This window comes from Nomascus leucogenys, chromosome 15 (assembly GCF_006542625.1).
Source record: "Nomascus leucogenys isolate Asia chromosome 15, Asia_NLE_v1, whole genome shotgun sequence".
NCBI lineage: Eukaryota > Metazoa > Chordata > Mammalia > Primates > Hylobatidae > Nomascus > Nomascus leucogenys.
The window spans coordinates 62403554-62417865 of NC_044395.1; the positions used below are offsets into that span (position 1 = coordinate 62403554).

General features: G+C 42.7%; 1 protein-coding gene across 2 annotated transcripts in view; it reads left to right on the plus strand.

The window, feature by feature from the left end:
- Positions 1–218: 218 nt before the first annotated feature.
- Positions 219–14312, plus strand: part of P4HA3 (prolyl 4-hydroxylase subunit alpha 3) — a 38586-nt gene continuing 24492 nt past the window's right edge. For both annotated transcript variants that reach the window (XM_003254725.3, XM_012504659.1), the window contains exons 1-4: positions 219–476; positions 7797–7939; positions 9572–9795; positions 13810–13959. In XM_003254725.3, coding sequence (XP_003254773.1) covers positions 277–476; positions 7797–7939; positions 9572–9795; positions 13810–13959 — 717 coding nt within the window. In that variant the 5' untranslated portion in view covers positions 219–276. The remainder of the gene's footprint in view (positions 477–7796; positions 7940–9571; positions 9796–13809; positions 13960–14312) is intronic.

Genomic DNA, 14312 nt, shown 5'->3' on the forward strand with positions numbered 1-14312 from the left:
ACCAGGGTCGCGGTTTAGTGGAGGGCGGCGGAGACTGATGTTGCAGGAATCCCCCACGCATTCCAAGGAGCTGAGGGCTAGAGAGCGAGGTGAGGCGTCGAAACAAGGAAGGAGTCGGGGCGTGGGGCGAGACTGGGCGGTGGAGGGGATGGGCCGGGGCCAGAGGGCGGGGCCTGAGCCAGGAGGGGGCGGAGACAGGGGCGGGGCAGGCCAGGGCGGGAGCGGCTGGCGCCGCGCGGCCAGGACTGTCTGAGGAGAAGTTCGCGAGCGCTGGCTATGGGTCCTGGGGCGCGGCTGGCGGCGCTGCTGGCGGTGCTGGCGCTTGGGACAGGAGACCCAGAAAGGGCTGCGGCTCGGGGCGACACGTTCTCGGCGCTGACCAGCGTCGCGCGCGCCCTGGCGCCCGAGCGCCGGCTGCTGGGGCTGCTGAGGCGGTACCTTCGCGGGGAGGAGGCGCGGCTGCGGGACCTGACTAGGTGAGGGTACGGCGAGTGGGAGCGACCGAGGGGCCTCAGTGGGAGACACTGTGCCGCAGGGTGGGGTGACTTAGGTTGAGTGTGACCCCAGGTTCATTGTCATGCTGCGCGGGACCCCAGACCCACTGTCGCACCGTGCGACTGAGACATTGTGGCGTGGGGTGGGGAGTGGCTCTAAGGGCCAGTGTGACCCCCTAGACCCATTGTCACCCTGTGTGGGACCCCGACACTCCGTGGCATGAGGTGTTGGCGACGGTTGGGTCACACTCTGTGGGACTGCAGACTCCATCACACACACAGTCCCCCCCGTATCCAGCGTCACACAACAAAGTTGATACACTGTGGAAGAGCGGGGCAGGGTGACTCCAGGACCTCACAATGTGCTGTGCGAAGCTGTGTGAGCCCCAGGCCCTGTGTCACACTGACACAGACACAGTGGACAGTGCTGTGACAGAGACACTGTGAGAGTGAGATGGAGAGAATATGGTGGCGCTTTAGCTACGCAAGTATTGACCTTTCAAGGGGCGATCGTGAAACACCGCATGACCGAGTGAGCTGATGTTTGGTGTTAAGAGTCAGGTGACAACCTTCCACCATATGTGAGATTTACATGTCATTGGGATTGGATGGGCACGACACTGTGGATATCATACTCTGCATGTGAGTGATGCTGAGTAACTGTACAGGTCGCTATATGAATAATGCTTCAGTTCATTAATTCATACAACATATTTTTGAGTGCCTACTAAGAGCCAGGCAGTGTTCCAGGCAGTGGGGATAAAATGGTGAACAAGAGCCAACTCTGTCCTCAAGGAGTTTGGGTCTGTAGCACCATGACTGTTAATCAGAGATGTCCACTGCCCTCTATGTCTTCAGTTCTTCCTTCTCTTTACACATGTAGAAGCTCTCTAAATACTAAATAAATGATAACTGAGATGTTATACGTGTGTCAACATATTTGATATCAAAAAAGCACTGTGAAAAAACATACTTGATGCAGAAGATACTGAGTGTAGCACACAGCAGTGGATGCTTAGCTAATATAGTTTTGGGATACAATCAACAAACTCTAGTGCTACACACTGTGGCATAAAATATTGTCAGACTTGGGATGCTGAGGCACCATAGTCGTGTATCCACTTAGCAGTGTCCAACTGACAAAAGTGAAAGATAAATGATTGTATATGATACCATCTGTATGAATATGTGCTGCGCCTTCTCTGCTTGGGACATCAAGAAGCCTGCAGCACCGACAGAGTGGCTATGACCACGTCACTATTTGGATATATTAATATTGTACTTATATCATGTGACCTTCTCATTGAACAAAGACAGCACAATGCACTGCTTTTAAAACTTTGTGTGAATATATGTGGTAATAATACTGATTCTGGCGTGACATGAGAAGAAGGTATGTGGAATGGGGAGTGACTCTGAGGTCCAGTGTGACCCCCAACCCCATTGTCACCCTGTGCAAAACTTTGTGACCACATGACTGTGAGAGAGCTATGTAGAAGAGAAGCATTTTGTGAGTGGAAAGTATTTGCAAGAGATCTTGTTAATAGTGACTGAATGAGCTAATTTGGTGCTTGTCCTTAAGTATGTGGCTTGCGTATAAACAGCTTGAAATAGTGTGACAATATACAATATAGGTATGTATTAATTTTAACAATAAATGAAGATCATTTCAGTAATTATTGTCACTCTTTGGAATAGCATAGTTGTCTAGTATTCTATGGGGCCATGTTGACCGAGCCAAATGTTTTCTTTTTGTTCATAGCCCAGAATCACTGGAGTCCAAGGTTATTAGTGGAAATAGGACAGAATTTTTTCTCTTTGATTTCAGAGCCCAGCATGCTCCCTGCTACCCATGCTTGTTCTCATACCAGTTATCTCTTTGGGTAGCTCCGATGGAGATGGGAGTAGGGGGTCAAAATCCCCCTGCTGGTCTTTCAGGTTACATTCTCAGAAGAGAGCACTCAAAGCGTTTTGGCCAAAGCAGCTGGCCAACCCCATTCCACCATGCTGGTCTCCTTCACTGTCTTTCCACCATTGTCATTGTCACAACTTTGTCACAGCAGGAGGTCTCATACAAACCATATCTCATTTGATTCTCTGTCACACACAATGCTTTGAAATAGATTTGTATTACACTGTTAACTATTGAGAAATCAGTTAAAACACGAGAAAACTAAAGTCTAGTTGCTCACTCAAGATTGTATTAATAAATCTAATAGGTAGCAAATCCAGGACTAGGACACAGTTGTTTTGATCGTTTATCCAACTTTTTTCCTATTATGCTATGTTATCCCTACCACTTCTTTTATCTGTTATACCAAGACATAGACCAAGCCCCTAACTAATTGAGGTTTTTCTAGTGGCCACAGTACATGGTGGTTAACAGTGAATTCAGGAGTTTACCAGACCTGTATTTGAATCGTTGGCTCTGATCTTGGACAAGTTACTTTACCTCTTTGAGCTTTAGTTTCCTAATCTGTAAAATGATGATAAAAATAGTACCTACCACCATAGGGTTTTTAGAAGGATTAAGAGTACCATGTAAAAGTATTTATCATTGTGCCTGGCATGTAACAATTGCTGGACAAATGCTAAGCCTTTATGCTTATTATTATTATTATTTTTTTTTTTTTTTGAGACAGAGTCTCACTCTGTCACCCAGGCTGGAGTGCAGTGGTGCCGTCTCGGCTCACTGCAAGCTCCGCCTCCCGGGTTCACGCCATTCTCCTGCCTCAGCCTCCCGAGTAGCTGGGACTACAGGCGCCCGCCACCACGCCCGGCTAATTTTTTTGTATTTTTAACCATGTTGGCCAGGATGGTCTCGAACTCCTGACCTTGTGATCCTCCCGCCTCGGCCTCCCAAAGTGCTAGGATTACAGGCTTGAGCCACCGCACCCGGCAATGCTTTTTATTTTATTTTATTTTATTTTATTTTATTTTATTTAAGACCAACTAGTGAAACTAGGCCCCACTTTTGTCTCTAAGTATTAACTAAGATTGTGACAGCCTAGATAAAAAAACAAATCGGAAAAGTTCTCGATTATTTTCTCAGGTGACTTATGAACAGTTAATTTTGTAGTTTAGTTTGATATTTTGAAGACTGTCATTCTGTCATTCTGTTCTCTAGTGACTGCTCTAAAACCCAGTGAAATGTTTGCTTTTTAAGAGACAGGGTCTTGCTCTGTCACCCAGGCTAGAGTGCAGTGGCTCTATCATAGCTCGCTGTAACCTTAAACCCCTGGCTCAAGTGATCCTCCTGCCTGAGCCTACCAAGTGACTAGGACTATTGGTGCACACCACCATGCCTGGCTAGGGTTTTTTTGTTTTTGTTTTTGTTTTGTTTTGTTTTGTTTTTGGTAGAGATAGGGTCTTGCTCTCTTGCCCATACTGTTCTTGAACTCCTGACCTGGAGTGATCCTCCCTCCTCGGGCTCCCAAAGTATTGGGATTGCAAGCATGAGCTACTGTGCCCAGCCTTTATGTTTGCTTTTTAAAACAAGAATTTTGGCAGTTCTTGCTAATTTTTCTATACTCCCAATCTGGTGACTTTATGTAACTTGAGAGGCTATTTCCAAGGCTCTCAGTTGAGATAGAAAAATGCAATATTCTTGAGGTTGAAACTACTCCCTACTCCAAGTTAATGAATAAAAATTATACTTGTTATAGTATATATAGTTATATGCCAGTATGGTACATATACTAGTCATATATATAAAGAGAGTTTACCCTAGCTTTTGTTGTTGCTGTTTTTGCAGTTTAAAACACCACCAAGAGTGAGAGAGAAGTGTCAGCAGCAATTTTTTCTGTGCTAAGGATTAAGCATTAAGAATGTCCCAGAAGAACTGAGAGAAAACCATTTCTGAATTCCAAAGGCAAAACATATTGAAGTGAAATAGCCCATGTATTGTGGTTGGATAACCTGCCCAGGCTATGTTTAATGCAGGGATTGGGTTGCAAATTTTATGTGCAGATTCTTGAAGGAAAGGATCTGATTTTCCATTCTCAGCAGTATTTGTTAACGCAAAAAGACATTTAGGAAACCCTGAGGTTTGAATTCAGCATCCAGTAACTCAGTTTCCAGTCTCTGGAAGCCGCTATGTGCTCAGAGGCTGGGCATAGGGCCAACTTTTGGATTCTAAGCCAACCTCAGTTATCAGTTGAGAGATTTTTTTCTTTGTGTGACAGAAAAATGACATATCTAAACACTGGATTGAATTGATGTGCTGCAATAGAGATCAAACCCTGACCTAAACAAATCAACCCCAACATGCAAAGAGGGGTGCTAAGAAAACAAGGAAGTAGACAGCACTTTTGATTTGATGCATGACTTGGGGCAAATATTCACCTCTCTGCTTTACCATTTTACCTTTGTGCCTCAGTTTCCTCTGATTCCTATTAAACGTTAGTCCTCAAGCTAATGAGGAATCTGTTTATTCAGTTGTGGAGGGGGTGATGGGAAGAAATAACAGAATGTGCATGCTGAAAAGATCCATAGAAATCTTCTAGACTAGATCAGTTCCTTCATTTTATGGATGAGGAAACAATGATAGTTGGAGGCTGGGTTAGAATAAGTCTCAGGTCTCCCCCCAGTTCCTTCCTATCTAGCTGTCTTATAAAATCACTGCTCTCTCAGCCTCAATTGTTCCTGGACACCTACTCTTTAAGCTGGACTCAAGCCCAAGTCTCCGCTTGTTAAGATTTTTCATCAAGCAGTGTAATATCTTTCCCTAAGTAGTTCCATATGGAGCCAAAGCAGGAAACAATGGGTAGTAAAGATCCCACACCCTGGAGGCTGGTTTCATTTCAAAACCCTAGAGCTTCAGCTCACAGACTGCCTTGTCTTTGGGATCAGAGACACCCTGGGACTTGACAGGCTTCCCATTTCCCCACTGGGAGACCCAGGTCCGGGTTCTTGTTCCTTAGTTTACGTTGAATTGAACATTCGGCTCCTTGGAAGCCTCGAGGCAGTCATCTTCTATTTCAGGCTTCATTTCATAGTTGAGGACCTCACTCTTTAGAAATCCTCAGATCAGACTCTGCTCCAAGGGTCTGAAATCCTACCACCCTGCCACTTCCTCTGTTTTTTACTTTCATCTCTGTCTCCTCGCAGAAGTCACCCACTCTTGCCACAGGACTCACAGTCTCCTGTGCTCTTGCACACTTTCATTTTTTTTCACTTTGCACAAACTCTTTTTTCTTCTACTTTCATTCTTGTCATACTGTTTTTGAAGTTAATAATTTTAAAACAAGTGGGAAAACTCTTGGAGAGCAGGAATAGTACCCTTAATCTGCCCTGTTATAGATAATAAATGTCATTAATATAAATTCCATCGGTGTTTTAGAAATGGAATTAACCAGAGTATACCAGGAAAGGAAACAGCATCTTTTGCCTATATAAACACTGTTGAAGGACACTGGAGAAGGGAAATTAACTAGAAAGATGATCACTTCAGGCCCTACCATTTCTGCCCTTTTCTGCAATTGTTGCCAAGCTAGAAAGGTTGGAAGTGTGCTAGACAATCCCACCTCTCATTCCCCTTTACAGTCATCACCACTTCCTAAACTCCTTCCTTGAACCCAGTCCATTCTCCGTCGCTGTCGTGGTTCAGACTCTCCTTGTCTTGTGCTTGCAGTTTTGAAGTGGTCTCCTCCCCACCCTCTCACACATTTATATATGTGAACAAGTCATAGTTTTAACAGTACCACTCTCACTTAAAGCCTTCTTTAACCTGCTCTGGCCAAATTAATCATCCCCTCTCTGTCCTCTCCACTAAGCCTTGTTCTTAAATCTGGTATTGCATCTGTAATGTAATTATTTGTGTCTTTCCTACTCACTAAACTGTGGATCCTTGAGGCCAAGATTATTTCCTTATTCAGAATTTTGTCCCTAGCTCCTAGGAGAGTATACTTCATTCATTCTTTCATAGAAATATGTATTGAATTTAGATATAGAGTGATGAGAAAAACAGTTATTTTCTTATCCATGAAATCCTTGAGTATTGGGTCCCGTCTTGCCTTTGTATCCCTAGAATCTAGCATGGAGTCTGACATCTAGCAAATAACTCGTGTAGATTGACTTACTACAAATATATCTCAAGCCTCTGTGCCTTTGTACACTAATGGTTCCTGTTGGCTTGAAAAATACTCTTATTCTCTTCTTTGTTCTAGCTCCTTAAGAAAACATATAGCATAATCAGCTGAGAACCCAGGTTTTGGAGTTAGTCAGACTTGGGTTCCATCCTGGCTTTGCCCTTTACTAACAGTGGGCTTTGTTTCAGTTTCCTCTCCGTGGAATGGGTAAAATTAAATCTACGCTAAGGGTAGGTCAGAAGGTGGGGGTGATTAAATAAGACAATCTATTTACAGCACTCATCAGGCCAATACATCGTAGGAGCTCAATAAGTAATAGCTTTCAGTATTTTAACAAATCCTTCAAGATTCAGATCAAATGCCATCTCTTCTTGGAAGCCTTTCCTTCCCCCTTCTAACTCCCACCTGGGTGAGCTGTCCTGTCTGCACAGCTGCAGCATTATATGCTCACTTCTCTCATAGCAGAGAGGTCCCCAACCCCTGGTCCAGGGACTGGTACCAGTCCATGGCCTGTTAGGAGGCAGGTTCCCCAACAGGAGGTGAGTGGTGGGCAAGGGAGCATTACTGCTTGAGCTCTGCCTCCTGTCAGATCAGCCAAGGCATTAGATTCTCATAGGAGCGTGAACCTTATTGTGAACTGCACATGCGAGGGATCTAGGTTGTGTGCTCCTTATAAGAATCTAACTGGTACCTGATGATCTGAGGTGGAACAGTTTCATCCCGAAACCATCCCCCAACCCCCCTGGTCCGTGGAAAAAATTGTTTTCCGTGAATGTAGTCCCTGGTGCCAAAAAGGTTGGGGACCACTATATAGCACATATCACAGTGGTTATAATTAATTCAATAGTGTTTTTGAGTTTCTACCAGATACTAAGGATTACATATACAGTGATGACAGGAGAAAAAGACTTTGTGATCCCTTTGAGAGCTGGACCCTGTCTTGCCTTTATATCTCTAGCATGGTGCCTGAAATACAGTAATTGATTAATATAGACTGACTCATTCAGTGAACGAAAGAGTGGCCCTACTTTTGTTGTATCTATAGTTTTCATATTCTTTGGGCTTGCATGGCTTTTTGGTTGGACTATTATGTGAATCTCAAGAGGTTCAGCATGTCAATGTTAGCTATTCTTAATGTACACACACCATGCCAGCCTTCCCTAGGTGTAGTGGTTGTATCAGGAGGTGAGATCATTCTACTCCTTTCTTTCAGATTCTATGACAAGGTACTTTCTTTGCATGAGGATTCAACAACCCCTGTGGCTAACCCTCTGCTTGCATTTACTCTCATCAAACGCCTGCAGTCTGACTGGAGGAATGTGGTACATAGTCTGGAGGCCAGTGAGAACATCCGAGGTAATGAGGAGGAGGGCTGGAGGGTAAGAGAGAAGATTCTGTCTCCTGACTCGGTGGTAAGGAGAGAGATTCTGTTGGGATGTGATTTCAAAGGGTAATGGAGTAGGTGGGTATTACTTAAATATCCTTAGCTCTAGCTAGCACAAAGAATTAGGCCCCCTTGCTAATCGGTTTATATGATTATACCTTAGAAAGCACTTTCATATTAATTGTCTCATTTGATGTTCGCTACAATCCTGTGACGAAGTACAAGATAAATCCTTCCATTTATATATGTATGGAAAATAACAGTCTTCTAGTAGTTTCTGTTTCATTAAATTGTCACTACAGTGTCATCTATAGCAAGATCACTTTCCTAATTTATTCTACTTTGTGCTTTAAGAGGTTTGTTGATGGCCGGGTGCGGTGGCTCACGCCTGTAATCCAGCACTTTGGGAGGCTGAGGTGGGCTGATCACTTGAGGTCAGGAGTTCCAGACCAGCCTAACCAACATGGTGAAACCTCGTCTCTATCAAAAATATAAAAATTACCGGGGTGTGGTGGGATTACATGCGTGTAATCCCAGCTACTCGGGAGCTGAGGCAGGAGAATTGCTTGAATCCGGGAGGCAGAAGTTGCAGTGAGCCAATATCGCACCACTGCACTCTAGCCTGGGGCGACAGAGTGACACTTTGTCTCCAAAAAAAAAAAAAAGTGTTGACTTTTGGGCTGGGCACAGTGGTTCATGCCTGTAATCCCAGCACTTTGGGAGGCTAAGATTGCTTGAGCTCAGGAGTTCGAGACTAGCCCGGGCAATATAGCGAAACCTATTAAAAATACAAAAATTAGCCAGGCATGGTGGCACATGCCTGTAGACTTGGGAAGGTGAGGCACAAGAATCGCTTGAACCCAGAAGGTGGAGGTTGCAGTGGGCTGAGATTGCGCCACTGCACTCTAGCCTGGGCGACTGAGCAGGACCCAGTCTCAAAAAAAAAAGAAGTTTGTTGATTTTTGGAAAGCTAACAGTGAGAAGAGGCTGGGTGCAGTTGCTCATGCCAATAATCTCAACACTTTGGGAGCCTGAGTTGGAAGGATCACTTGAGGCTAGGAGTTTGAGACCAGCTTGGGCAACATAGCAAGACCCTGTCTCTACAAAAAAATTTATTTAAATTAGATGAATGTTATGGCGTGTGCATGAAGTCCTGCCTACTCAGAAGGCTGAGGTGAGAGGCTCACTTGAGCCCAGGAATTCAAGATTATAGTGAGCTATGATCATGCCACTGTGCTCCAGCCTAGGCAACAGAACAAGATCCTATCTCTATTAAAAGAAAGAAAGAAAAGAGAAGAGAAAGAAAAGAAAAAGAAGAGTTGTCTCCCTAAAGAGTGAGACTCCTGGAAACATACAGGATAGGACAATGTAATGAAGCTGTGTGCCTTAAGTTTTATTTCTCATTCGCTCATTCTGAATGTTCCTCATTCAGAATTGCATGAAGTGTCCACCCTGTGCCAGGAACTGTGCTTGCCTCTGGGAACACAAAGACAAATCCAACTTGATATCATTAAATATTTGAACAGGTGGTCATGCCTTCCATGTATTAAATGCCCAACTCCTGTTTCTTGAATGGCGGGTTGATGTTTTTACTACCTTTACAGCTCTGAAGGATGGCTATGAGAAGGTGGAGCAAGACCTTCCAGCCTTTGAGGACCTTGAGGGAGCAGCAAGGGCCCTGATGCGGCTGCAGGACGTGTACATGCTCAGTGTGAAAGGCCTGGCCCGAGGTGTCTTTCAGAGAGTCACTGGCTCTGCCATCACCAACCTGTACAGCCCCAAACGGCTCTTTTCTCTCACAGGGGATGACTGCTTCCAAGTCGGCAAGGTAACAATATTCAAGAGACGGCCAATTGCTTGGCTCTGGTTTCTTATGGATAAAATAACTATTTTCTTATGGATAAAATACTTCTTTTTAATACTTACAGTAAACTTGGAAATTTGATATCATTTCCATTTTCAGAGAAAGAAAACAAGATTCAGAAAGAGTAAATAACTTGCCCTAAGATTATGCAATTTTAAGTGCAGAACTAAAGCTTGAACCCAGTCTTTTGACTCCAAATCTCAGGCCCTTTCCATAGTAATTAAGGTGTTTATATACTTAGGACACTCTAGAGATTGAAAGGGGTGTTATTAATTATGCTAGAACAACAGACATGAACTGGGAAAAATGGTCCTTTGTTCACCCTAACTATAGCACCCTGCCAGTGCATGAACCCCTGGGTAGAAAGAGAAAGCAGGGGGTCAGGGATGCAAGGTTGGGGAAAAGGATAAGAGATGGTGATGGAAAGATAGGATCATGGAAACAGCCTCCTGAGACTTTCTGGAATCCAATGCAACATTTCCTAAGCATTTAGAAGTACAAAATTAAAGTAGTGTCCAAAATCTAAGGCCATTCACTTTAACCTTACTTGAGGAAATAGACTTCAGGAACACCCCCGCCCCCCATCTGAGGTATTTAACTGATCTTTGATTATAAGTTGTAATCACACTTGAGATCATTTTGTAATATACTCTTTGCCAGCCTTTGCTATAAAAAGCAATGGAGCAAATCCATTTTAACTTTGAAGATGTTTATTGCAGTAAGGTGTATTTTTCGTAACTCCTACAGTATTCGTCAACAGATCTGGGAGTGGGTCTCATGTGTCCTGATTCCAAGTTTTGAGAGTCAGTCTTCCAAATTAAGGCAGAGTGGGCTGCTTGAGTCTCTCTATGTACCGTTTTCTCTTTTCTGGGATCCTGAGCAGAATCAGAGCTCAATCATCATGTTCATGGCTGATTTAAATTTAAGACAGGTAAAGTAGTTTGATGTATGGTACTAACATATGCTTCATTAGTGAGGCCTTTCTGAAAGTAAAACCGTATGTTGAAAATTTAGTAAGTCACTTCCTGGAAGTCTTACTGGCAGTCTTTCTTTCTATATTTATTTACTTATTTTGAGAGATAAAACTTTTCAAATATAAGAAAAGAACATAAAATAATATAATAAGCAATTATATCTATTATTGTAATGAATATATGTTTGAATTTTGCTATGTTGGTTTCGTTTTTTAAAATATATATTAGAAAGAAAAACATGTTACATACAGCTAAAACCCCATTCATCCTCCTTGCCATCCACCCCATCCCTTCTGCTCTGCCCTTGCCCAGGTAGCTGTGATCCTGAACCATATAGTATGTGCCCCTCTGAGTCCAGCTTCTTTCACTCAGCACATTATATCTGTGGAATTCATCCATATTGTATCATTTGTTAGTAGTTCATTTCTTTTTATTGCTAAGTAGTATTCCATTCTATGAATATGCCACAAACTGTTGATCCAGTCTCCTGCTGACAGATTCTTGGATTGCTTCCAGTTTGGGCTACTGTGAATAAAGCTTCTATTAACATCCTTTTATGTCCTTCTGTGGACATTTATTCTCATTTCTCTTGGATGAATACCTGGGAGTGATATTGCCAACTCACAGAATAAGCTTCAATAATTGTCAACACGTGGCCAAATTTGTTTCATCTGTACTTCCCCAATCCCTTCCTCTATGGATTATGAAATTTCTAGTTTATGAAATTCTTTTTGTTTTCTTAGGGGTTTGCTCTGCCATCCAAGTAAGTGCAGTGACACAATCATGGCTCACTGCAGCCTTTATCAAGTGATCCTCCCACCTGGGGGGGCTCAAGTGATCCTCCTACCTCAGCCTCCCGAGTAGCTAGGACTACAGGTATGCCCCACCATATCCAGCTAATTTTTTAATAAGGGTCTCACTATGTTGCCCAGGATGGTCTTGAACTCCTGGCCTCAAGTGATCCTCCTGTCTCAGCCTTCCAAAATGCTGGGATTACAGGCATAAACCACTGCACCCAGCCTATCTTCTGAAGTTCTTGATTGTCTAATTCCATCATCACGCTATTGTGTCTGTTGACTCTTGCTCATGATGGATTATTTTCTGATACAGTTTTCATGTTTGGGAGCTTATTTTCAGCAGGACATTTTCCCCCTAAGAGAATCCATGTGCCCAGAGTTGTGGGAATATCTCTCCAGAGAGTTTTGGGTGTTCTTCTTCCAGAAACTCTGGTGCTCTCACTGGCCTTAGATCCATTTTTATATTTATTTATTGACATAGGAGTTCCTTGACCATATGAATATTGCAGATTCAAACCCTATACTCACAAGAAGTAGAGGCTCAAAATTGAGAATATTCTTACACAGAGCTAGACAGGAACAAACAGATCTTCTTGTCTCATTAAGACAGCAGGCAATATTTTTCCTGGTCTACCTTTTCTCCTAAGGTATAGTTTTTTACAGAATCCAGTTTCATGAGGGTGTCTTAGTTCCAGTTCCTGGGCTTGGGGCAGGTCTAAGGATGGCTCATCTTCTATCCTCATATGGGCATTATAATCCAAGGTTACTGAACACCAAGGTTACTATGATTAACACCCACCCCCATCCTAGGGAACGTCAGCATCTGCTGATAAGCTTATGGCTTGGGCTTTTAGCCCTTTTTTGTTTCTGGTACCTGATATTTTCTGTTGTTTTTTTTTTTCTTGAAAATATATAATAAAACGCTTTTTATAGTTTATTCAAAGTGTCCGAATTTGCATTCGGAAGGATTCCAGTTGTTTCAGTCTACCATATTGCTGGGACTTGAAGTTACTCATGGAAATCTTAATTAAACAAATTAACTTGGCATGAAAAGTTCAGTCATTTTTAGCATTTTTCAGCTCAACCTTTTTACAAATAGGACTTGAGGTGCAGAAAAATAAAACAGCAGGTTAATGGCAGACTTGAAGGAAAAATGATTCATTATTTAGGCTGCAGAATTGCAATATCTCTAGGATTTTTCCCTGTCAGGAAGTTACACCCTAATTAGATCATTTCGTAAGAGTTCTTCCTAGTCTGTAACTTTACAATTCCATGTTGTCTCCAATATCAACTTCCAGGAAATTCCACTTGCAGCTGTGGTATTCTAGTTAACTGTAAACCATGAGGAGAGAGGAGCTATGTCTGGTACATGTTGCCATGTTGCCAGCATTCCAGCATTTAATACAGAACAGATCCATTGAGCTTCCATAGCATTCCCATGTCTACCTTCATTATGGTGTCTAATGCATTGTGTTACAATTATTGGCTTACTCATGTGCCCCCTCTTGATTTAAGCTCTTACAGGACAGGGCCACTAGGCACATAGAAAATACTTAGTAAATATTGAATAAATGAATGAATAAATGAATGTAATCCATTCTTCACATTGCTACCAGCAATATCTTCCTAAAAATATGACATTCAAGACTGTAATTTGCTTAGGCCATGATGCTGTTTCAAGTTTACTTTTTGTTTCTTTTCACTCTAGCTACAGCCACGATGGACTACTTGAACACATTCTTGCTTTAGATTTCTGTTTCTGCCATTCCCTTGTCTTAAAATGCTTTTCTTCCCAGTCTCTGCTCACTGAAATCCTTTTCCTTCTTCAAGGAAGGCCTGTCTCAGATGCTACTTCCTGCAGGAAGCTTTCTGAGATTCCCATGTCTCCTCCCTTCCCTGTGCCACCACAGCATAGTATGCATTTTCCTTGGAGCACTCGTGACATTCTGTCCCAAATTAGAGTTAATTGAGGTCATGTTCTCTTCTCCTTCAGATTATAAATTCCTTAAGTGCAAGAACCCTTGTGTCTCCTCTCCACCTAGTACAATGCATTGTATATAGTAGATGCTTAATAAATTGAATTAAAATGAATTTGAAATTAAAACCTGCCTTCTTGGATTCCAAAGTCCCTCTTATTCTTTGAATTGTCATTTTCTTTTTCTACCTGTGGAATAAGGCTTTAGCGATGGTACTTGTGTTCTGTGTAGGTGGCCTATGACATGGGGGATTATTACCATGCCATTCCATGGCTGGAGGAGGCTGTCAGTCTCTTCCGAGGATCTTACGGAGAGTGGAAGACAGAGGATGAGGCAAGTCTAGAAGATGCCTTGGATCACTTGGCCTTTGCTTATTTCCAGGTAAGGGAGTAAGTGAAGCTCACTGCTTTTATTATACTAAGTGAAATCCTTTATAGCTGCTTTACAATTTCTAAGCATTTTCACGTCTTCGTCTGTTTCATCTTCCCAATAAGACCAAATGTGAGTCAAGCAGGGAAGTTATTTTATCATTTCCATATATCACATGTGAGTAAACTGAGTCTCCGAAAGACTCTTAACTTGTCACAAAGCTTATAGACCTAGAATTAGACTGTTAGTCCAGTGCTCTTTCCAATGCATTGACTACTTTACAATCATTATTTCCCACGTAGGAGGCAGTTTGTCACCTGTAGCAGCAGCTGCTTTATTCACAAATAGTTAATGGGTTCATAGTA